This window comes from Microchirus variegatus, assembly GCF_963457635.1.
Source record: "Microchirus variegatus genome assembly, chromosome: 4".
Taxonomy (NCBI): Eukaryota; Metazoa; Chordata; class Actinopteri; order Pleuronectiformes; family Soleidae; genus Microchirus; species Microchirus variegatus.
In genome coordinates this window covers 12533801-12556842 of record NC_139805.1, presented here as the reverse complement: position 1 = coordinate 12556842, position 23042 = coordinate 12533801, and the positions used below count along the sequence as shown (strand labels likewise).

The 23042-nt window shown below is 39.9% G+C and overlaps 1 protein-coding gene across 1 annotated transcript; it reads left to right on the top strand.

Annotated features, from left to right (window-relative positions):
- The first annotated feature begins 1819 nt into the window (after positions 1-1819).
- On the top strand, positions 1820-21390 carry rubcn (rubicon autophagy regulator). The gene is made up of 21 exons (XM_083887513.1): positions 1820-2102; positions 4009-4162; positions 5041-5124; positions 6573-6732; positions 6893-6999; positions 7132-7330; positions 8106-8531; positions 9939-10031; positions 10396-10511; positions 10670-10868; positions 10981-11088; positions 11971-12045; positions 13655-13715; positions 13842-13974; positions 14102-14247; positions 14460-14524; positions 14883-15121; positions 15360-15421; positions 15535-15688; positions 15879-15972; positions 19208-21390. The coding sequence occupies exons 1-21, from the start codon at positions 2065-2067 to the stop codon at positions 19342-19344; spliced, it is 2850 nt and encodes a 949-aa protein (XP_083743639.1). The 5' UTR covers positions 1820-2064; the 3' UTR covers positions 19345-21390.
- Positions 21391-23042: the final 1652 nt, after the last annotated feature.

The window sequence follows — 23042 nt, the reverse complement described above, 5'->3', positions numbered from 1 at the left end:
GTGCGTTCTCATGCCTCAGCAGGTTTCAGATCTGAGTCATAAAGGCCGCAACATAGTTATGGTATGAGAGGGGTGCGTTTCCAACGTCACTGTGAGTAAACACAGATCAGTTTATGCAAAATAAATGACAGACAAAAGCTAACATCAACACCTCCATTTCTTTTAACGTGTGTGGACAAGCCATGACTCTCACACATTAGCATTGTGATACGTGTCAGGTGTCTGTGAAGATTACATGAAAAACAATTTTAAAGCTGCAGTCAGTGAGTCAAAATCTTGAAATGTTACTAACACAGCTGAACATGCTCCCTTAAACACAACACTCTCTGGTCCAGTTGGTGTTGCGGTAACTGCAGGAGATGGTAACCATAGACTCAACACAGGGAAGTGGTACCCAAAAGAACACAAGAACATACATATGGAGGCAAACGTTTGGTCAGAAACTGCAGCTAGTGAAGTGAAATGCAACAGTGAGTATGCATGTATGGAACATTACACTGAAGCTAACGGACAGGAAAAGATAGCCGCAAAACATCAGACAGCAGCTTTAAAGACAACACGTGGCCTCTCAATGTTACTCTTATTTTAGATCGTTCTTGCCTTCACTGCGAAACGCAAGCTTGTAAGGATTGTGCAAGCTTGTTTCATCGTCAACAGCATCTCATGTGTCATGTAACTCTTCTTCACAGCACGGGGAAGGAAGTCTTATGTAATCCCTGTGTGGATGCTTTGCAGGAACTGACCACATTTAATGTGTGTGACCTTATTACGCAAGGATATTCAGTCATCCACCGTCACACCCAGAAATTACTGGGTATGATACTGATGTTTACGCCCTCTCCTGACATTGTCATCAAGTGACAAAACTTGATTTATGTTGCTTTGTGCAGATTGAATTAGGTACAGTTCAAATCTGTGGCGCCATCATGTGTTGAGGATTTGTCACTCGATGGAGGCTCACTGGACAAATATACAGTAGTCAACAATACTGGACTGAAATGTCTCATATCCACTGGATATGGGCAAAAATGTACACATGTATAACTGATCTGTTCCCCATAACCAGTGGCTCAGTGGGTTTGAATATAGCAAATATATGTACTGCAACATAATACATTATTTTACATGCCATCAAGAAAGGTTTCTCATTTGTTGTCTAATTTATATCAAAAGGTTGACAGCAGCAACTATAAAATACTGTGTACACACTGATGCAGCTCTGATAATATAAGCTGCAAGTCTATTTGAGGCTTATTTGATATTTAAATAATGTTACATGTTTTTAATATATTTATTTATAATGGGAGAGTACATATTAAGGAGCATATAATTATAGCGAAAGCTATTAGTCCCTTTCAGTCCCTTAACTGATATGATAACTAAGACTTCAAGAAATCCAAACATTGCAATAAAACACAATAGCAATAAAACAAAGATGCAATATACGAGTAACTCGCAAAATGCATCATAAGAATAAGCAGCATAAGAAAAAAACAACAGTGGATTGGTGTAGAAAATAAAAGTGTTATCGTTCAGATAAAAGGTGGTTCTCAGTTCAGTTGTGTGGATTTTATCAGTCTGCAGCGCCACCTTGAGGACGAAAGTGCAAACAGAAACAATAAACATGTCTCAACAGCAGGTGGCAGCATTAGCCAACGAACGTTGTGCGGCCGTGTTTTTACTGTACACACAGCTCTTTCATCGTCAGTCTAGTCAAGCCTTTTAACAGTTCTCTCTACAGGAGTGTGTCTGTAATAACCGCAGCTAATTTAGAATAATTAACGTTATTCCACGGTGAAAACAGTGTTATGGATTAAAAGTGGGCAGAGGCACAACATCTCCGCCCCCTCACAGAGAGCGGGTCATGCGGCCTCCACTGTTTTGATCCACGCCTCGCAGCAGGCAGGGCAGACATGGCGGAACAGGACTGGGGGACCGAGTGACTCTTCTTCTCGAAGCTCTGCTTCTGTATTTCAACACCGACGCTCCAAAGTGAGGACAAGAAGGGGACAAAATACCGGGAAGCTGGCAGCGTTGCGCAGAGCCCTGTTCCTCAAGGAGGACATGGAGATCACGGCGGAGGCAGAGGCGGAGGAGCGCAGGTAAGTGACAGCCACCGGCCGATTGTAGCAGGACATAGCTGGGGGTTATGTGACCGCGGTGGTCATATAAACAACGGAATAAGATAGTTAAACAGTCAAAACAGTGAGTGACAGCTCTCTTAATTCGAGCTGCTGCCATATATGTTGTAGCGGCGGAGTAAAGTCAACGCTGGTTTGTGCTCTAGCCACAGAGCTAGGCGAAGCTAACTGACCTGTCAGATTTGACAGTCTTAAAGTAACAACACTGGCTGTGCGGATTCAACCTATCAAATACAACTACCATTGTTTAGTTGAGGTTTTGGAAACACACTTGAAACAATTCTTAAACATTACTAATAGCTTGTGGACCGAGAATCTACCCCTAGCTTGGTTGTGCTAACAGCTAACTTGCTAGCTGTCAAATCAAGTTGACATGTAGCTGCTAACGTGTAGCTGCTAACTTCTAGGTGTGATGTGCAGTTAATACTTGGGCATTATTCACATAGAGGTGTTTGTACGTAGCTGTTTTGTCTTTCAATGGGAAGGAAAATACAGAATTTGTCTTTTCTTCTTGTAATTTGATATGCTAAACACATTTTTTTTTTTAAATTCGGTGCAGTACAAGGGTAAAAGTAGCAGTAAATGTCAAATTAAAGTAAAAATACAAGTGTCTGAGGTTCTAATTAAGTAGTGTTTAAGCAAATGTACCACATTGTATTGTTGTATTCCTCACCACCATGATATCTAATTCTTAAAAAAAGATAGTATTAGCCACATCATTGACATAATGCAGTCCCTAGACCCTTGCCATAAACTTAACCATCACAAGTGACTTACATGAAAAAACAGGTCTCAACCCTGAAAAGGCCCTTTAAGGTTGAGGACCAGACAAAATGTACCAACAAAATGTATGTTTTTTTCCATTTCTTTGGTCCCCACAAAGATATAAACACACACACACACACACACACACACACACACACACACACACACACACACACACACACACACACACACACACACACACACACACACACAGTGAGAAAGAAAGAGAAACTTGTTACATTAATCTTAAACCTCAGGGACGAGGTTTAAGAATTTGATAAATTAGCTGACAGCTGAACTTATTTATTCACAGACTACATCTTTTAATTATGCACCTTAGGGCCCTGTTAACTTCTGATTATAATCTTTTTAGTGTTGTTGCTACACTTGTATGATTAGATTTGAAAAGCCCTTGCTTCAACTGCTGACTTAATGTGAAAAAGAGAAACTTTTCTATGTGGGATAGGACTTTATGTTCTGTGAAGGAATATGACCCAATAACGTTTTATTTATTTTTCTGTCTGGCATTATCTGACCAAACAATTACTCAATTAATGTATTACTATTCAATTACTAAATTGTTGGTCAACTATGTTGATAATCAGTTCATCCGTTTGAGTGTTTTTTTAAAAATAATTAAATCAAGTTTTCATATTTTGCAGGTTCTCAAATGTGAATATTTTCTGGTTTCTTTGCTCATATAACAAAGAAATCTTATAAAGAAATGGTTTGTGGACAAAACAAGACATTTGAGAGCATCAACATTTTGATCCAACATTTTATGGACCAAGCAATTACTCGATTGAGAAAATAGACAGATTATGAAAAAAGTAATTAGCGAGTTGTAGCTCTAATTCTGACACGAGAACAGGATTTCAAACTAGTAGTATAGGAATAATTTTTACAAATATTTTTGTCTATGTAGACAAGGATGTGGTAATTCTGCTTACACAATTACTGATGTATACTGCTGCTTGTTAGTCATTGAGTTCACTGCTGAAGTTTTTGCTTCTGTCAGTAATGATTAAAGCTGCAACGCTGCTGACACCAGCACTTACCCATTCTGGCACTTCTCTCTTCATGATACCATGTTTCCTTCCAGGAAGGAGCATTGGAAACTGCTGTCAAGTCTGAAGACGACAGTCGAGGGTCTTGTGTCCACCAACAACCCCAATGTATGGTCACGCTATGGTGGACTGCAGCGTCTCCACAAGGACATGAACAACATCCTCAGTCATGGTCTGAAGAATGAACAGGTCAGGAGGTCACCACTCTTCCTTTTAATAAGCATTTGTTTGTTCTATGTAATCTGTTAATGAAGTAGATTACGAATCACTGTCAGCATGAATCCTGGACAGCTTTGGCCAATTTGCTGGTCAAAGTAAATATTTGTAAAACTTTTATTTGTAAATATGCATGTTCAGAACCCACAGGAACAATGTGTTGTGTTGTGTGACTGAACGTAGATGCTCACTGTGTGATCCATGACTGACAATCAATGTTTCCAGATTCAGATCAATGTGCCAATTAGGCCTGGGCGATATATACATTAATTATCAGTTTTTTTGTTCCGGACGATTTTAAAAATAAAAACATTGATTATTGCAGAACCCCCCATACTTGTTTACCTTCGGACATGCACACAAATGCACACATACTGACAACATTGCTACCGCAAACAAGAATTTTATTACCAAGAAAGGACTAGTATCAGTTATTTGGAAGTTTGCGGCGACATACGTGGAACAAGCGACACATTTGTCTATCCCGCCCAGCACCTAGTGTTTATTAGAATTGGATGTGGGCGCATTTGAACAGTTTTTGTAAGACGTGATATTTCATATTTTTTCCAAGAAATTGTATCAGTAAATTTAGGCTATAACCCTTACCCTAACCCTAACATATGCTTCAATCATATCTACATTTCAGAGAGAAAGAGAAAGAATTGACCTTCACATCATGAGTGTTAATGTAAAAGAAAGTTAGGAACATGTGGATTAACTGTCTTGAATCCTAAACTGACCTCCTGAAATGTATGAAAAAATGCTGTCCCTCTCCATAATGGCCGATGGGTTTTATTGAAGTTGCTTTTCTCTCGATGTGGGCAATGTGAACACCGGTTTTTGAATTGCAGGTATACTACAAGCAGAGAGACTACTGGCCGTTTGTGTGGTGTGTACGCTACATCAGCCCTCATCTTGCTTCACATGTAGAACAGGTATGATCACTGACAGCCACATACAGGTTGACATTCAAATACTTCAGAGTTTAGTTGGCGCATATGACTCAGTCAAGTTTATGCAAAATGAAATGTTATATTTCTGTGAAAGTGTAAGAACATCAGCTTACTTTGCATATTGAGTTTTTAAGAAATAGTGGTCACTGTATAGCAATCGTATCAGTAAATAGGGCTTTACTGATCTTGAGGATTAGGATTGGGAAAAATATGCTATATATTTATGCAATATCACACAAGAGGGAGTGATGTACTAAATATCAGCATGGCTGTGATGGGGTATTTTCTCACTCATAATCAAGAACAATGTCATTTTTTTGTAATATTTCTGGAAGAATGTCAATGTCATTATCAATGCTGGGAACTGAGTCCTAAATATATGATATATAGACAAGATGACATAAAAATACAGCAGTGATGCACATGCCATGCATCCAGTGTGAACCAGGTGTAACAGTGTAGGTTGATGGCACTCAGCGGTCAGTGTAATTAATGATTATTATGCACACCTGTGAAGTGGAGTTGCTGTTATACTCTATTATCAATATGCAATTCCTGGAATCAAATGACTTGCTTGCAACTGGTCGGAACTTACCTTTGTAAAATTAGTATTGAAGCTGAAATTAGTCGCCATAATGCTCATCACAATAAAAATCTCCCTACATGAAAATCTACCTTTGATTTTGATCAGCTTTTCACACAGTAGTTGTATTTATATTGTACTCCTGAGTCATTGGTCCCTCTGTTTGTTTCACTTCTTAAATCGGCATAGGAAATAATAATAAAAAAATAATTCAGGTTCCATATTTACTGAAAAGCTAGCATGTTTCAGTTCTGCAATTCATATTCACACTGCGTAGTGTACAAGTGATGTGTACAGTGCACATACATTGCATTTTTACTCATTCTCATTTCCTCAGTTTTAATCGTGGTTTTAAAAGGTTTGAATTGTATTTTTGGACATTGAAAGTAGGTGTTGATTTGAAGAACTTGTCTGCCTGCTGGGCAAAAACAGTTCCTATTTCCTATTACGATGTGCAGTCATGGTAATATACACCTCTAGTCCCCTCTGTAAACTGTTATCAGTGTTGTGTTATGTGTGGCAGAGATTATTCACAGTAACTGTTTAACTTTTTAGAATCAAGCAAATATTTTAAAATCAGATACAAATGCATGGGAATACCATGCAAGTGTTAGGCTTCATTGGTTGCACAAAAACAGCTGTAAATTTGGAGTAAATGTAATGGGATTTGGTTTGTTAGCAGCAGCAGCAGGGCTACAGTAATGTCACCTACAGAAAGTCCAGTAAAGAAGATATGATATTGACTGATGCGCTGTTTACAACAAAAACATAATGATGTTGCATGATAACCGCACAAATCCCCTTTGTTATTAATTCTTTCTCTCCCTCCATCTCTGTCCGTCTTCAGTTCAGTCACCTTGAGCCGGTATTGAGCAGTGGTATGCAGAGTTCTGGGGAAAGCTACAAGGCCGAGCGCTGGCTGCTTCACAGCTTACAGGTTCACATGCTGTCGGCACAACTCCGACCTCTACTCAGGCATTTGGGACATACACGTAAATTCTATAATGGTGAGTTCTTCGTTAATAAATTACTGTGCATTGTAAACGCTCTCACACTTTCTCTTATCTTTGCTTTTTCACTTGTGTGCCACCGTTTACCACTCTCCATTCACCGCGTTTTCTCTCTCTCCTCCATTTTAACTACTTTGTGCCTGTTTGTTCTTTGAAGATGATGCCTTCCTGCTCAGTGAGCCCCACGTGACTGCCATGTTTCAGTGTCTGGAAGCTGTGGAGCAGAACAATCCCAAATTGCTTGCCCTAGTAGACACTGTTGGGGTATGTCGGGTGAAATGACTTGAAATATCTGTCTTGTATGGTGTACTACGATGATGACTATGAAATCAGGGTATATTTTCAGACAAAGACCTACATGGTGTTACATTTGTTATGTCTCCCCCCTCCCTCCAGCTGTCGCCTCTGAAAAGTCCTCCATGTCTGGGTCTGTTGAAGAGCCAGAGTCTGTGTGTGTTGCCAGGGGCTGGTGGGGCCTGGAAGAGCCGTGACTTGGCCCCGCGAGGAGAATCTTTGAACCGCAGACTCACCACCTCCAACTGCTCTTTACGAGAAGCAGTAATATCCAGCCAGCAATCCTCCCAAAACACCAACGGTACAAGTTAAGAAAGGCTAAAACATGATAATTAAGTTTTTCAAATGTGTTTGTTGATGGGTGGTGAGGATTCATGTTGTGCTATTCATTTGTAGTTATATCAGTAATATTCACACTCTTTATATACTATATATGTGTTTATATACACTGCTGTGCAAATTGTTTTCAGGCCAGTGTGAAAGTCCCATCAATTTGGTATGATCACCCTTTGCATTCAAAATAGCATTAGTTCTTCTATGTACATTTTCACAAAGTCAGAAATGGTTCTAGGATTACATTCAGGTGTATGATAAACAATATACCACCATTTTGGTATTGGTATATGCAGGGATGGAGGAGATGGAGTTGGAGGGATAGCTCTATGAATGCATGACAGTGTGCATTTGATAAGACTGACTCACTTACCCATACAGAGGCCTGATTGTTTGTGGGCCAGTTCATTTATTGAAGAATGTGATGATAAAGCCTCTAAACTCTAATGCCCTGAACATTCTCCCTAAAATGGATCCAACCAGGCATAGTTCATTTTTTACTTTTACTAGAGAATCCAAAACAAAGCTTGCTTTAAATTGGGTGGAAAAGTAGGATAACTCCCTTGTCCTCAACAGACAAACATGCAATAGATGTTTGTTTGCTTTAAATTTACCAGTAATAAAATTACAATAAGGATAAAAAAAAAAAAAAAAATCCTTCCTTTTTTCTACGTGACTCTATTGTTTTTAAAATGCTGACACTTTTCCGCTTCCCCTCACTTCGCCTACTTGTTGTGTTGCAGACACTACCTCTCCTACCAGCAGCTTGGGAGCTCCATGGTTGTGTGTGCCCAGGCCTGGTGAGAGTGAGCGAAGCGTGACGCCCCCTCCTGGCCCCGGGTCAGTCCCATGTATCACCCTAACACAGTCCCCCAAACCCACCTCCCCTCATCCTGAAATGGGTGACTCTTGTGATGGAGACTATGATGATGGTCCAGAGTACCTGGCTATCGGTAACCTGGGTCAACGCGCTCGCCGGGACTCCCAAAGCTCCACCCATAGTAGTGAGAAGGGCGAGACCCAGGACCAATACCATCAACGACAGTTGCAGGCCCCGCCTCCACCCAGACGCTCATCTTATTCAGAGCTTCAGCGGGGGCCAGGCCGCGGGTCCAGAGGACACACCCGCTCCTTTTCGGACACCGGACTCAATCAGAAACTCAGGAATGGTAAGTCCATTTTGAGGTAATGCATGACACCATAGGGATGTTGTATTGTGTCATTATTTTTGAAAAGGGATTGCTTTAGAATGAGCCTTAAACGTTTGGGTGATGATTGAAACACACTTCCTTTTTAACCAAGCTCAGCCAAGTTTGGATAAAATGAAAGTGAGACTATGATTACGTATTGTTGTCTACTGTATGTTGTAGCTGTGTAAGATCAGGATACATTCTCTTTCATACAATGCATTCTTCCTGTGTTAAGAGTTTAAATGGTTCCAAATTAACATTTCCACTCTGTGCTCTCCGTTTCTTCTTCTTAGCTTGAGTAACTTTTTCTCTCTTTGCTCTATCTCTGTCATTTCTTCTTCTACTCTTTGTGCAAAGGAGGGGGACACCGCAAAATCACCATAATAATAGAAGATCCGGTAGCAGGTTGGCAGTGCAGTTTAACTGTACTCCATCACTTGACCCCTCCCACCCTTTACTTTTTATATCTGCATGGTGATGAACTCTCTCCACCCCATCATTTTCAGTCTTATCCTTATACTATGTGCATTTATTCATTGTGGTTTTTGTTATCAATTGTTCTGTTTTTTTGTCGTTTTTTTGTCATAAGTGATATGAGCTATCACTTTTATTGCTGTGTTCATTTTTGACATTTAACACATTTTTTATTGAAAGCATCATTGTATATTCCAATGTCATTGTTAATGCAATGGAGCTGTTTGCCAGTGTCCTAATTATGTTTGTCCTCATACAATAATGCAAACAATTCACTGTAAATGTTAGTTACAGATAGATAATAGAGCTACAACTAACGATTATCGGAATGGATTTATCATTTGGTCAGTGTTTGTCAAACCAGGAAATGATGATGTTCTTGGATGTCTTGTTTTGTCCACAAATCAAAATGATTCAGTTTGAATGATTTCTTTGTTATGTGGACCAAAGAACATATTCACATTAACAAAGCTAAAACAATCAGAAATCTTGTTTTAATAAGGAAAAAAGCTTCGAACCGATTAATCGATTATCAAAATAGTTGAAGATTAATTTAGTAATCGGCTAATAATCGATTGTTTCAGCACTAATGGATAGATTGTTGAAGCTCTTAAGTAGAAATATATCTATATTTCAAATATGATTACGTATGGCAGCATGATTTATTTCCATTTTAATTATACCAATTGACCCTCATTATAATGACAAGAGTCAACACTTAGCTGCCATATATACAGCAATTGTTGAAACCATCTCCATATATGGCATTACATTGATTGTTTGACATAAAAATTACATTACAATCAAATCAATCTATGAATGTTTACTCATGTCCCCATCCATTTACAAGAATTCATAGTTGATTTTAGTCGTGCTTGGATTTAATGATAACATGAGCTGTTTGTCTTGTAGAATTGGCAGGTGACGGCTGCATGAAGGACTACAGCCCCTTCTCAACTCAGTGCAGTGATTCAAAAACTCCAAGTTCCCTCTACATGGAGTCTTGTGAGTTTTCTCGTATGATTTAGCTATGTCTACATTTTCAACACAAAAAGTTATAGAAATGATACAATGTTAATATTAAAACAGTCACTGTAAATGTCACATGTTTTAGTGCCTGTCAATCAGCAAAACAAGTATGTCCCCTGGTCCATTAATGTGAATGGTTGTTAGTTGTGTTTGGAGAAGTGTATAACATTATATTGACCACAGTTAGACCACAAGCTATTATATATAGTGGTTTTTTTGGGGGCAAATTTACAGGTTTTGTGCCAACACTTATTTGGAAAGTAAATACAGAATACTTTAAAAATCCAGTATTGAATCACAGTCCAAAATGTGAATGTCTTGTATGTCTTGTGTGTTTCAGATGGATCCCAGTACAGCAGTGTGCCAGATGGGATGTTCAGGAAACCATCCGAGGGCCAGAGCCTCATCAGCTATCTGTCAGAGCAGGACTTTGGCAGCTGTGCTGACCTTGAAAAGGTATGAAGTGACTCAATTTTACCTAATTTCTCATAACAATTACCATGTGTTGATTTTGTCAAATGTTGTGTGATTCATGTGAGAAATTGTGGATCAAACATCTATTACTTTTTTCAGTTAATCTTCTCCCCTGACTGATTTTTTTTCTTCTTCTGTAGGAGAATGCTCATTTCAGCATTTCTGAGTCCCTTATTGCAGCTATAGAGCTGATGAAGTACAACCTGCGGCTTCAGGAGGAAGGGGGCGAGGAGGAGGGAGACAGTGACTCTGAAATTCAGCAACTCAAGCAAAAGATCCGCCTGCGCAGGCAACAGATCCGCCGTAGCCGACTTCCACCTTGCGCAACCTCCCAGCACAGTTAGTCAGAATGCTTTTGGATAAAATGCATACTTATTATACTCAGTGTATTGTGTATACTACTATCTGCTGGTCTTAATATTTGTGATTCTTTTGTCTGATTCTCCTGCAGTATTTCACTCCACTGACAGCGGAGGCTCCAGGAGGAGTTCTCAGGACTCCTATCAGGGCCTGTCTGACTCAGGGTCAGCTGAGGAGGTGGAGGAGTGTGAACTAAGAGGTAGAGAGAGAGAGAGAGAATGAGTGAGCACCCACAGTAGGAGATAGAAACCCATAACGAAACAAACATTTATTGTGTCATGTCCTAGTGAATGAGTGATAGAGTTGAGTTGACTCCTGCATTTTACAACTAATCTGTTGCATGAACAGATCTTGAACAGTTAAAGTGAAGACCGTTAGACATGCCCTGTAATCCTGATGTTTTTTTTAACATTCCCAGGAAAAGCTGAACGTGTAAACACAAATGTTCATTGTGCACCACGTCAGTGCCCTTTTCCTTGGTCATCAGCAGGATACAAGCTACACATATGAACTTTGTCCTAAATATTAACGTATATTTGGGAAAAAAGGTTTTCTATAAATTTCCAAAAATAGAGGCTTTGAGGAAGTTATCTGTATGAATGAGTTTATTTGTGTTCCATTCATGACCTCATTATCACGAGGCATATTGCTCGTCATATTGCTCACTGAGCATGTCATGTTTTAATTTAAACCATAAACCGGGAAATCTTGAGTACAAAAGTCACAGAATCATAGGGAAACAGATGTCTGTTAAAAAAATGTGATCAATATAACACTAATCACAGAAGACTAATTACTAACATACAGAACTATGTGAACATGTAATTCTTTTATACTAATAACATGAGTTGTGGGGTTTTGTGTGTGCATGTAAGAAACATAGTGCATGTGCCGTAATGCGTTTCATTGCATGTAACTGTACTTCTCAATACAGCAGTTTGTGTGTTCATGTGTGTGGAGCTGTATAACTGTGTTCCACTGAACAGCATGTTTGCCTGCGACAGTGACACAGCTCTGTGAAGGGGTAAAATGTTTGTGCCTGTGGTAATGGTTGTGCTGAGTGTTAGTTTCTGTTTCTCAGATGGCTGTGAGGGTCAGTCCCTGCTGGCGGTGTCTCAGAACGGCCTCTCCTTATCACTCGCCTCGCTCTTCTCAGGTATCTGCTGGCTGGATGAGTGAGTGGGCGAGGCTCCACAGATACATGCATACTGTTTTACTGTGGCTGTGCTTTTTGAGAGGATGCTGATGGCTTCTCGCCAAACTGAAACATTTTGCATTTATTTCCTGCTGCATAACTGGTTCTGTCGTCGAGCCACTTTCATATTTCAGATAACTTGACTTGTAATAAGATCTTATTTTAGATTTGTATGATCACAAACATACGAGTATCGACAGTTTGTACCAAATTTCACACGAAAATTAAATTATTTTATACACAGAAACTGTTGAGGATGTTTTTAAGCTTGTATTCCATTTTTTCCACATCTTTTGATGCCTGTGGCTCAGTGGGATTTGTTACTTTTGTGATGGTGCTGTGCTAATATGCAAGCTGCAAATTAGGCTGATTTTCATGTATGATGACACGCAAATGAACTCCATCTGGATTTTAGATACTTAAATATATTTTAATAAGAAAGTATGTCCATTGGAGGACTTGTAGCTACTGTATTTCAGTAGCTACAAGTAGTTTTTTCTTTTCTTTTCCCCTTGTTATCTTGCATAGCAAGCTGGGAAGTGCTGTAAGTTTTCAGTTTGGATGTGAGCCAGCTGCTTCCTCACCTCAGATGAATTGTGCACTAGGCTGTTTGTGTTGGTGCTTGTTTGTTGCTCAGGGCTCCAGGGTTTTTGGTTGTGCAGGAAACTCAATGTACCTGCACAGTTTAGAGTTTAGGAGGTTTCATCCTGTGTTGACTCCAAATATCAGGTTCCATCCATCCATCTACACAAGTGGTTCAAGTGAGAATGACGTGTGATTGTTGTCAATCATAATATAAACACTGATACTGATCACCATTTGATTTTTTTTTTTCAAATTGTTAAAATCTAACTTCACATTACATGTTGCATTACTTTGAATCACTTAGCTCCTCCTGTCTGACTCTCTCTCTCCATACAGCTGTGTCCAGGAACTATTACTCCTAATGTCAATATCTTTCTACTCGTGCTACAATTGCACCTCATTTCTCTCACATTCCTCTTTTTTGTGCCACTCCTGAAAGTCCTCCTGTGCTCTTACGGTCATATCACTTTGCAGTAAAGTTGACAATCATCTTAAGCCATCTGTACAAAACAAGGGCATATAATTACTACACTGAGAACATGTGTGTGCTCTGATTTATTGTTTTCAACTGCTAACTGTGCTGCTTTGTAACAGCTGGTTGTTGTGCAAACCATGCAGGCAGATAATTGCTATGCCAAACCTCCTCTGCTAAGAAAATTTGCAAATTTTTGCAAGATACATGCAAAAAAAAAAAAAAAAAATTTAATTGGAATTTCACTGAAATATTTTACGAAATATTTAGATTGTTTGGGAGTTTAAACTTTTTCAGTTGTGAGAATTACATGAGCTATTTGCTGGTGCTGCATCATGAAGAGGATTCAAATTATCCATTGTTATCTCACAATTTGTTTCTGTAAAAATGAACAACAGTTGGATTTTACTGCACATTTGTTGATCATTGAGTGTCTTTGGCTGCTGGATAAAATGTGTTCTTCATCTTTCTTACTCATGTTTTCAAAACTGTTATTTTACTATTGTCTTGCAGACGCAGACATAAAGCGCAGTATGAGCTCAGGCAGCAGGTCTTTTCTCAGCTCAGAGTCTGTGTAAGTAGCAAAGACATGTCTTGCTTTCTGACCTCTCTTTTCATTTTATGTCAGGATTTTTGATGAGCTGCTACCAGAGCAAACTCAAAAACTCTCTGCTCATTATGTTCTCTGTGTTGTTTTCAGCACTCCGTCCTTCCTCCAGTCTAACTCTGCTGAGTCAGTAGCCATGGGTTTGCTCAAGCAGTTTGAGGGCATGCAGCTTCCTGCTGCTTCGGAGCTGGACTGGCTGGTCCCAGAACACGATGCTCCACAGAAGGTACATTATACTTTCATACTTTTCTCACCAAAGCAACAGAACCCAGTTTTCCGCTACATGACACTCAATATGAAAGAGTGAAAAACTAACCTGTGAACTGACACAACTCTTCTTTGTTACCATCCAGCTACTGCCCATCCCTGACTCTCTGCCGATCTCACCTGATGATGGTGAACACGCTGACATCTACAAGTTAAGGATTCGAGTTCGAGGCAACCTCGAATGGGCACCACCTCGACCACAGATCATCTTCAACATTCACCCTGCTCCCAAGTGAGTGGTGTTACCTTCCTTTGTGAATATTGTGACTTTCTTTTTGTTCCTCCCTGTTTTAATCTGACACTTAAGATGTTGTTACATTAAGTTAATAGAAACATAAACAACAGCACAAGTTGTCCCCAGAAGTATGTGGATTTGTATGGGTTTTGCTCTTGGTCTGACAAAGTGAAATGCGTGTTGCTCAAAATGTTTTCTTTCTCTCTCAGGAGGAAAATAGTTGTGGCTAAACAGAACTACCGCTGCGCTGGCTGTGGCACCCGCATTGACCCCGGTATGAATATTAGACATAAATAATTATGTTGGATCAGGAATTAAATGCTTTTGTCGTTCCTTAAAGATGAGCAAGATATTAAAGTTTTAAAACACACTTTTACAGTATCAGTTTACACTAAAGTATCAAAACACTTGATTTATATTTTTATTGTTTACAGTTATTATGTCTGGGTTTTAATGTACTTTCACAAACAGAATGTTTAACTGTAAGACTTAACATTTTCTTATCTTTTAAACTTGATAAACACTTTATTTTTATTTGTAGAAATGTTCTGCAGAAATTCTGTTACTTTTTGGTCTTACTTGCAAGTTTAACCTCAACCCTGATTACGTCTCTGCTGTCTCTTTCCACTCAGACTATATTAAGCGACTGCGTTACTGTGAATACATCGGCCGTTACTTCTGCCAGTGCTGCCATGAAAATGCCCAGGCGGTGGTTCCTGGCCGGGTATTGAGGAAGTGGGATTTCAGCAAATACTATGTCAGCAACTTTGCCCGTGACCTACTGAGCAAGATTGCTGGAGACCCACTGTTCAACCCCAGTGACATTAACAGCGGACTGTACAAGAAGGTCAAATCTCTGGAGGCTGTACGGGTGAGTTGATTGCAGCAGGTACAAATCTACTGGTAAATGTTTGAATGTGAAGGGGAAATGGACAACTTAACCGTCCCTAGCAGTTCCTATTTGGAATATCACAGTGTTTATGATTCATTCATGCAGCTTGTTTTATGTTCTGCTGAATGGAAAGAGAACTGCAAAGCTTCAGCTGGCAGGGTGTTTGTATTTCATCGTATGTTAAAGCAACAATAATTCTTTACTTGATTTTCTTCAGGTTTTGAGAGTGAAGTTGTTTCACATGAAGAATCTCTTCAAGACCTGTCGTTTTGCTAAAGAGTAAGAAATCAGTTCTGCATGTTTTTCAGTTTTGCAATGATTTTGTAATTGCACAAAATAAAGCACCCTGTTGAGAGAGGCATCTGCAGTGTGTCTGTGTGTTTTCTTCTCAGGGTGCTGGACCAGTTTGATAGCCTGCCTGGTCACCTGACCGAGGACCTTCACCTCTTCTCCCTTACTGACCTCACTGCCGTGCGCAACGGGGATCTGGCTCCTCGAATGAAAGAGCTGCTTAAACTTGGTACCACACATGTCGATGGTTGTGTGGTAAGAGGCACATTTGCTTGGTTTTACTGTTTCTTATTACAGAGAATTGTCACAGTAACAACAATATTTTAATGTTGTGATCACTTATATCAGGAACAGTCAGAAAATGACCCAGTATTTCCGCAGCTCCTTTGATTTTAATTAAGTGTTTGCTTTTGTCTGTCACCAACTTTGCTTCGATCTTTCCCAGCTGTGCCAGGCGAAGGGATTTGTGTGCGAGTTCTGCGGCAATGACAAAGACATCATCTTCCCCTTCCAGCTGAACAAGTGCCAGCGCTGCGAAGGTGAGCCCTCTTTGCCGATGGCAGGCCTCGGCGGCTTGAAAGCCCCCTCTACCCGCCCCTTGATTCCACTTACCTGGAGAGACTGGAAGATCTCAAACCCTCGTAGGCTGGCAAGGGCTCTCCACCAAGACAGGAGAGATGGGGAGGGAGGGGAAGAGAATTTGGCCTTAGAAGTGGATGAGGTGGAGAAAGTTGTTGAACGACAGGAGAAGGAAAAGATGGGAGAAGAGAAGGAAAGAGGGGGTATTTTCAAAGCTTTTACGCCTATAAATCTGGTTAAAGTTTTCTCAAGGAGCAAAGATGACGAGGAACAGGAGGTGTCAGGAGAGTCGGAGACGGAGGAAAAAGAGGTATGGAAGGAAAATGAAGGAGAGGAGTCTTGTACTAAGGAGGGAACCAAAACAAAGGAAAGGAGGGATAGTCATGCGAGAAGGGAAAAAGTCAACCTACTGAAACGTCTTCAAATAGAAAGACTAAAAAAGAGATTGTCCAAAGAAGTCAGCGAAAGTGAGACAGGAAGCAGTATGGAGAGTCTAGATGAAGTAGGAGAAGACAGGGAAGGACATAGACTCTTGAAAAAAGAGGCTGAGTGTGAAGGGAAAACAGAAGTGAAAGTGGAAGAATCTGAAAATCAGTTTTTGGAGGAACTACCGAGGAGTACCGAGGAAAAGGGGAGAGGCCAGGGGAACACTGAGGAGTATAGCAAAAAGCAAGTTGAAAGCAAAACACAACCTGAAATGGTCAAATCTGAATCTGTTGCAGAAAGTGGAGAGTTTTCAGTCACAAAGTTGCTGAAACCCCATCAGCTGTCAACTGTTTTCTCCAGAGAAAGGAAAGGCAGCCAAAGTATTGATAACAGAGAGGTAGCCACTGAGGAGGGAGACCAAAGTGAGTTGGGCGTTGTCACTAGGACTAAATGGAGAGGCCGGAAAACCCGCAAAGCCATGAGGTTATCTAGAGGCAGGAAGGTGAGGGAAGAATTAGTGAAGGAGAATAACACAGGGAGCGGAGAGAGCTCAGAGATAAATGACACAGATGACTGTACTGAGAGAGAGGGACGAAAAGAGTGACGCGAAGGGAGAGAATTACTGTCTGCAAAGACCTGGAGAAAATGTTCAGTAGAATGGTCATCAGCCTTTTCCCAAGATACTACATACACTTACTGAGCTGTTAATATTTGATTGTGGCAAAAGTGTGATTGATTGTCTAATCATATGAAGCAAATGTCTGTAGTTAAAGTTTACAGGGGTTTTATTGACTCACCCTTTCCTCTTGTTTTTCATGTTTTATTTGTAGATTTTTAGTATCTCAATCTCTGATACCCAAATGCAACGACACAGAAAATCATGAATGTTTAGACCTTTCTGTTTTTATCATCACCATCGCTGCAATGTTCTCCATAACCAAGAAACAGGTATTTTAGTAGCATTGCAATCATTCACTTTCTTGCTGAGAGCTGGATGTCGAGATTAAAACCACTCCCTTGTTTCTAAGCTGCTGGTTACCTGAGCTTATTATTATGACCAAAAAACAAGGGGTAACTTGGTTTTTACACTTTGGCTTGGTGCAGTGGCAGTCATAGGATTTAAACCAGAGGTCTCAAACCTGTGGCCCTCCACTATGATTCATGTGGCACGTTGCTTAATATCAACTTGTATTTATATATCTTTACTTTTATTATTATTATTGTTATTATTATTATTAATGACAGATTGCTTTAGCATCATAAATGCAATTTTATTGTAATCTATACATCATTCCACATCAAAAAAGTATTTCGAAATTCTGGGAAATATCATCACAAATATTGTCATTATGATTTCATGGTGGAATGTCATGAATGTGGCCCTCTACTGACCAGACTAGATGCTCAGTGGCCCCCAGCTAAAGTTTGAGACCCCTGATTTAGACCGATAAAGAGAGTGGTATTGATCTTCTAATCTGCACTGAAGGCAAACACCAATTTGCCTGGTTTATTTTGACTAAACTCTGATAATCAGATTCAGATAAAATGTGCAGACCTACATCTGTGTTTCTCTCTCCCTCTTGGACCCTTCTCAACTTTCTGATGGTTCTTCCTTTTTCCTTGCTGCTCCTGTTTGTCGCAGACTTACTGGCTCCGTGGTTGTGTTGGTGTTTTTTTGGCTCTATAAAAAAATGGTGGAGGGGACAGATTTTTCAGCTCTTTGGTGATGGATGTCATTCTGGTGTAGATTCTAGAGGTGTTGGTGTGTCGTCTTTGGCTGTGAGCTTTGGACTTTTTTTGTTTAGGCTAGTGTATGTCACCAAGAGAGGCTAGAATGCTGAGAGAATCTATTTCCATGCTGTCATGGTGTTTCAGTTGCACGTAAATGTTTACATTTCACTTTGCTTTGGTCATGAATTTCAGTTTGTGCAGGTAGTTTGTTGAGCGTGATGTCAGTTTGTGTTTTTATTTTAATATTCCTCGGCTTGAGTTGAGACCCCTTATTAATCAATTTGCCTCTCTGAAACAGCAGAATTGTCTCTTTTATTTAAAAGTCGGCTCCATCACAGAGGAAACACCTTTCAATGTTTTTAAACAATTTTCTCCTTGAAGGAAGAATGTGTTGATATTTCAGGCATGTGTCAGAATGGATGTGCAATGTATGCCTTTTATTTTTAGTTGACTCTGACTTTAGTTCTGCCTGCTATTTAAGTTCCATTTTGATGTGAATGTGAAATAAACACCATTTTTCAATTTGTACTATGTGTCATTTCATCCACTTTCAATACATAGTTTTACAGAAACTGTTGCAAAATAATTTTCTCATGGGGATTTCCTTGACAAATATCTGCTGATGCAGAATGGCTTAGGGTTTGAATGGTTATGAAGTGCTCTCAGCAGAGCTTAAGGTGTCTGAACAGCTTCAGGGTGTTGAGTGTGTGTGGGCTCATCAGGTTTTAAGCTTTCTCACATGCCTGCTTCCACCTGCCCTCTGCCTTGCTGCCTTTAACCTGTGTCTTTTATACTCTCCTGCTCATTGTCCCTCCCTGAGGTCTGATTGTGATTGGCTGCTGTGTTAAAACTGGAATTCTCATTGTTGTCAAACTGGTGCAACTGCTTCTTGTGTGTAAACACAGTGTCATGTTTGACAAAGACATGGGTGCAGCTCAATGCAAATACTGTTTTTCTCTCTTGTTGCCATGACACAAAATGTTCTGAAGTGCTATGTCACTGACTTTTTTTCTTTTTGTCTTGTTTGTCACTTTGCAGACTGTCACGCTTGTTACCATAGCAGCTGCTTCCGGACAGGCAAAGACTGCCCTCGATGTCGGCGGCTGGCCGAGCGCAGGGAGAGGATGGCTCGCAAAAACATGGAGGAACAAGAGGACGAGGGAGGAGGGACGTAGCGCTGGTAACGCAGGAGACAAAAGAAGAAAAGCACAACATGACCATTGATTGTAGTGACTGAACACGTTTCTTTCCATTCCAGTCCTCTCAGACCAGGGTGACGGCACTTTCTGCAAACAGCTGTTTTGATCTCAACAGGCTGCCACATGGGCAGGGTTTTACCAGTTGTGCCAGTGTCATATGAGCTGAAAAAGAGCGAGGCAATTTTATGATTCTCAGAAAACCTTTTCACACATTCCTCCATGAAAAAAAAGGTTTGCTGTATCACATCCCGAGAATTTTGTCCATTATGTTTTATCATTGAATTTCCTTTCACATCAGTTAATTCCTATTCTAAGCAATAGCAGTATCAATCAAAACTATATTTTAATATTTCTCATCAGCCTATGAGGACATTTGGCTGCTTTGTGTTAGAGCCACGTTGTAGTTACATGTGTGAAAAGAGCCTGAGACTCATGTCACTGCTTCTCTGGTAAAATCGATATATTTTGACATTTAAATGGACCATAACAAGCGTTTGCTCAGACTGTTGTCCCTGTGTTTCTTCCTACAACTGCAGCTTCTGGAAACTGCTTTGACTCTGGTGGTTTTTATTTGTTGCTGGTTCAGCTGAACGGTTGTGTGACTGAAATTGACACGATTTAATATAGATCAGCTTTATAATTTGATTGGTTTTGTGTACTGAAGCTATGCTGCCCCTTTATACCGAGGTTTTTGATTGAACATTTAAAATGAATTGATGATTTCTGTTCATCTTTGTCTGTGTCCAATAGGACCAATGAACTCAGACGGGCAGAGTTGGTGAATTTACAATGTAAAGCTGAAATAATAATATATGATAGCACTTCACAAAGATGTCTCAGAGTCTTGTTGCAATTATTTTAATGAAACTGTAGATGCTCCGATTTAGTGTTGCTTTGAGTGCATGTGTGGCTTTTTAGAAAGAGGTGTGTGCGCGCGCGCGCGCGCGCGTGTGTGCGTGCGCGCGTGCGTGCGTGCGTGCGTGCGTGCGTGTGTGTGTGTGTCTACCTGCTGTACATGCACAAATGTTTTGCACCAGCCTAATCGACACCCGTCTGTTTTCTAATATTGTAGGTTGTGGGATACTACAGTCCAGGTAATTGCACTGCTGTTCTGTCGTTCACCATGTGTTTCCCTGTCACATGGGTGTCACTACATTGTGAAGGTTTTTGTCCTAACAGACACGAGATCATTTCTTACACTGGTTCTCAACTTTTTTGGTTTGAAATCCCAGAAATCACTAATTTGACAGTTTGGATCAACTTTGATCTTCACTTATTGTCTCTCCTGCCAATAATGTCCAAGAGAATACTGCTGAATAATAATAATATTAATAGTTCTGATTCCATGTCTGTATGCCACGTTTGCTGGTAGATCAACTACTTTTTTTTTTTTACATTAGCTTTTCTCAGGATAATTTTCAGTTGGGGGCTCTCATCAAGTCACAAGGATCCACTGACCCAGTTACTTCACTGCAACGCTTTAGGCTTTTCAGGCATTTCTTGTAGCGCCTCTGTAACCAGCAGCCTGAGGTCTCGCATCATAAAAATGTTTAAAAGGTTACTTATTTCTCCAGGATAATTTGGCAGATTGTTGGGAAGAATCACTATGTTGATGTCGTAGTTGATTGGAATAACGTAGAAAAAAAATCTCTGGTTTAACATTCCAGAATATTTTTTTAAAATTAATTTTATTTCATCCCAAGTGCAATTTTCTTTATTTAGCTCCAGAGAACAGATCGTCCTCTACACGCTTTGTCCAATCTCATGAGATGAACACAGTCTCACAAGATGCTGCTTAAAGCAATAAGTGTGATGTTTGTGTCCCTCTGCCCTCACAGTAGAGCACTGATAAGGTAAACTGCACCCGTGTTTTCAGATTTAACCAGGCTGCTTTTAAAGGAAACTTTGAACTCTTTAAAATCTCGACTCCTGAACAACAACAACCAAACACTGAAAAACCTGAGCTCAGCACATTGTTTGTTCTTAGATTTCCTTTAACATGGAGGCGTGTGGGGATTTTATGTGCACTACAGATTCAAATGTCTATTATTGAAAATGTTAATAACTTTAAGTATGATTGTGTTAATATGCCTTTGTTCTATAATTATGTTGACAATTAAAGACTGGCTAGACTGTTAATAAAGTCTCGTTTGTTTCTGTCGACATGTTAAAGCTTAAGTAGTGTGTCAAAAAAGAGTTATTCCTATTATCTTGTTAACCTTGTTAACTCATTCATTTTGTGGAATTGAAACCGAGAATTACAATCTCCTTGGACCCAAAGAACAGTAGAAAATTGATAATTATAAAATATTTTGACATTTGTTGAAATATTATGTTGAAATAAGTTGGCAATTGCATTTGAACAGAATGACACTTATTCACACAACCAAAACAGTAGCTACCAAATACAGAATGTAGTGTGACTGCTTTTTTCTGTTGTGTTTGTTTGCAAAGAAATAGCTATCACTGTAAAAAAATACTGTTTTTCACAGGACACAGAATCTAACAATCAACCAATGGCACCCTCTAGTGGACATAATCAGATATAGGTCAGTAGAACCTCAATATGTTTTGATGACCAGTACAGAGGTCTCAAACTGGGGCTTCATGACCTGCCATTTACGATCAAGTTAGTGGTAATTGCTGTGTGTTTTCTGAAATAATACATTGATTGTCCATCATAAATACGTTTATACTGTTGACTACCGTTTAATATAACAAGATGATTACCAATTGGATTAAAATGAATAATTATTATTAATAATTGATAAATCCCAATCACTGAAATTGCTGTTTGTGCATACAAAATCCAGATGCCTACTCGTCTAATAAAACTAAGTGGGAAATTGGTAAGGAAGGGACCTTCAGGACCTTCAGGACCTTCAGGACCTTCTTTTCAGGACAGATTGGGTTGTGTCCTAAGGTTTTCTTCAAGTGATATCTGGATCTCTAGTATCTAAAGCTTTCTTAGGGCTATAACACATGTAGCTGGAGAAGTGGTGAGATTCACTGTCAAATTGCTCATGATCATGTTCTGAACTGTACTCGGAGATGCTGCGGTCATCATCAGAGTAATTCCGTATGGCCTCCAACAACTTCTGTTGTGGAAGTGCCTGTCTCGGGGCAGCTGGTGGACATGGTGGTGATGCCTGAGATATCTTCTTTATCTCAAGCGTGGACAGTTTACCATAGCTTGACAAAACTCTGCATAGTTATTTCTGACTCTGAGGGGAAGTTTCTGTATAAACTTGCGGACTGTTTTAGAGCTGGTCTTCTCCACAAGTTCAATCTTCTCCCTCTCTGATGACGTATTGTTGAGTTGAGTTGAAGAGCCTTCCTCTAACCAGAAGGGCAGGGGAGAGCAGAGGAGTCTGTGTCCTCTGGTCAGATGGAGAAGAGAAGGGACAAGGAGGAGGGGAAACCTAACTGCTGTATTGTTTGTACTGAAGTGGGTTTCACACTGGTATGTAAAAGATAAGGGATCTTTATAGACTTGAGTTTTATGACCTTCTTTGTCTTTGAGCAAAGGGCCAAGATGCATGTGACTCCATCTTAAATGAGCTGATCCTCAAGACAATCAAGTTACAAAGCTCCAGGAATGTCTCACGGACATTAAGACCTGGATGACACATACTGTTTTACTTCTTAATACTGACAAAACTGAAGTTATGGTC

What these genes read in the sequence shown, in the direction of transcription:
- rubcn (XM_083887513.1), top strand. Translation starts at nt 2,065, where the DNA reads ATGGAGATCACGGCGGAGGCAGAGGCGGAGGAGCGCAG. An exon ending in TTCCCTCTACATGGAGTCTT is followed by an intron (nt 10,032 to 10,395) that starts GTGAGTTTTCTC and finishes TGTGTGTTTCAG; the next exon opens with ATGGATCCCAGTACAGCAGT. An exon ending in ACCTGTCGTTTTGCTAAAGA is followed by an intron (nt 15,422 to 15,534) that starts GTAAGAAATCAG and finishes TTTTCTTCTCAG; the next exon opens with GGTGCTGGACCAGTTTGATA.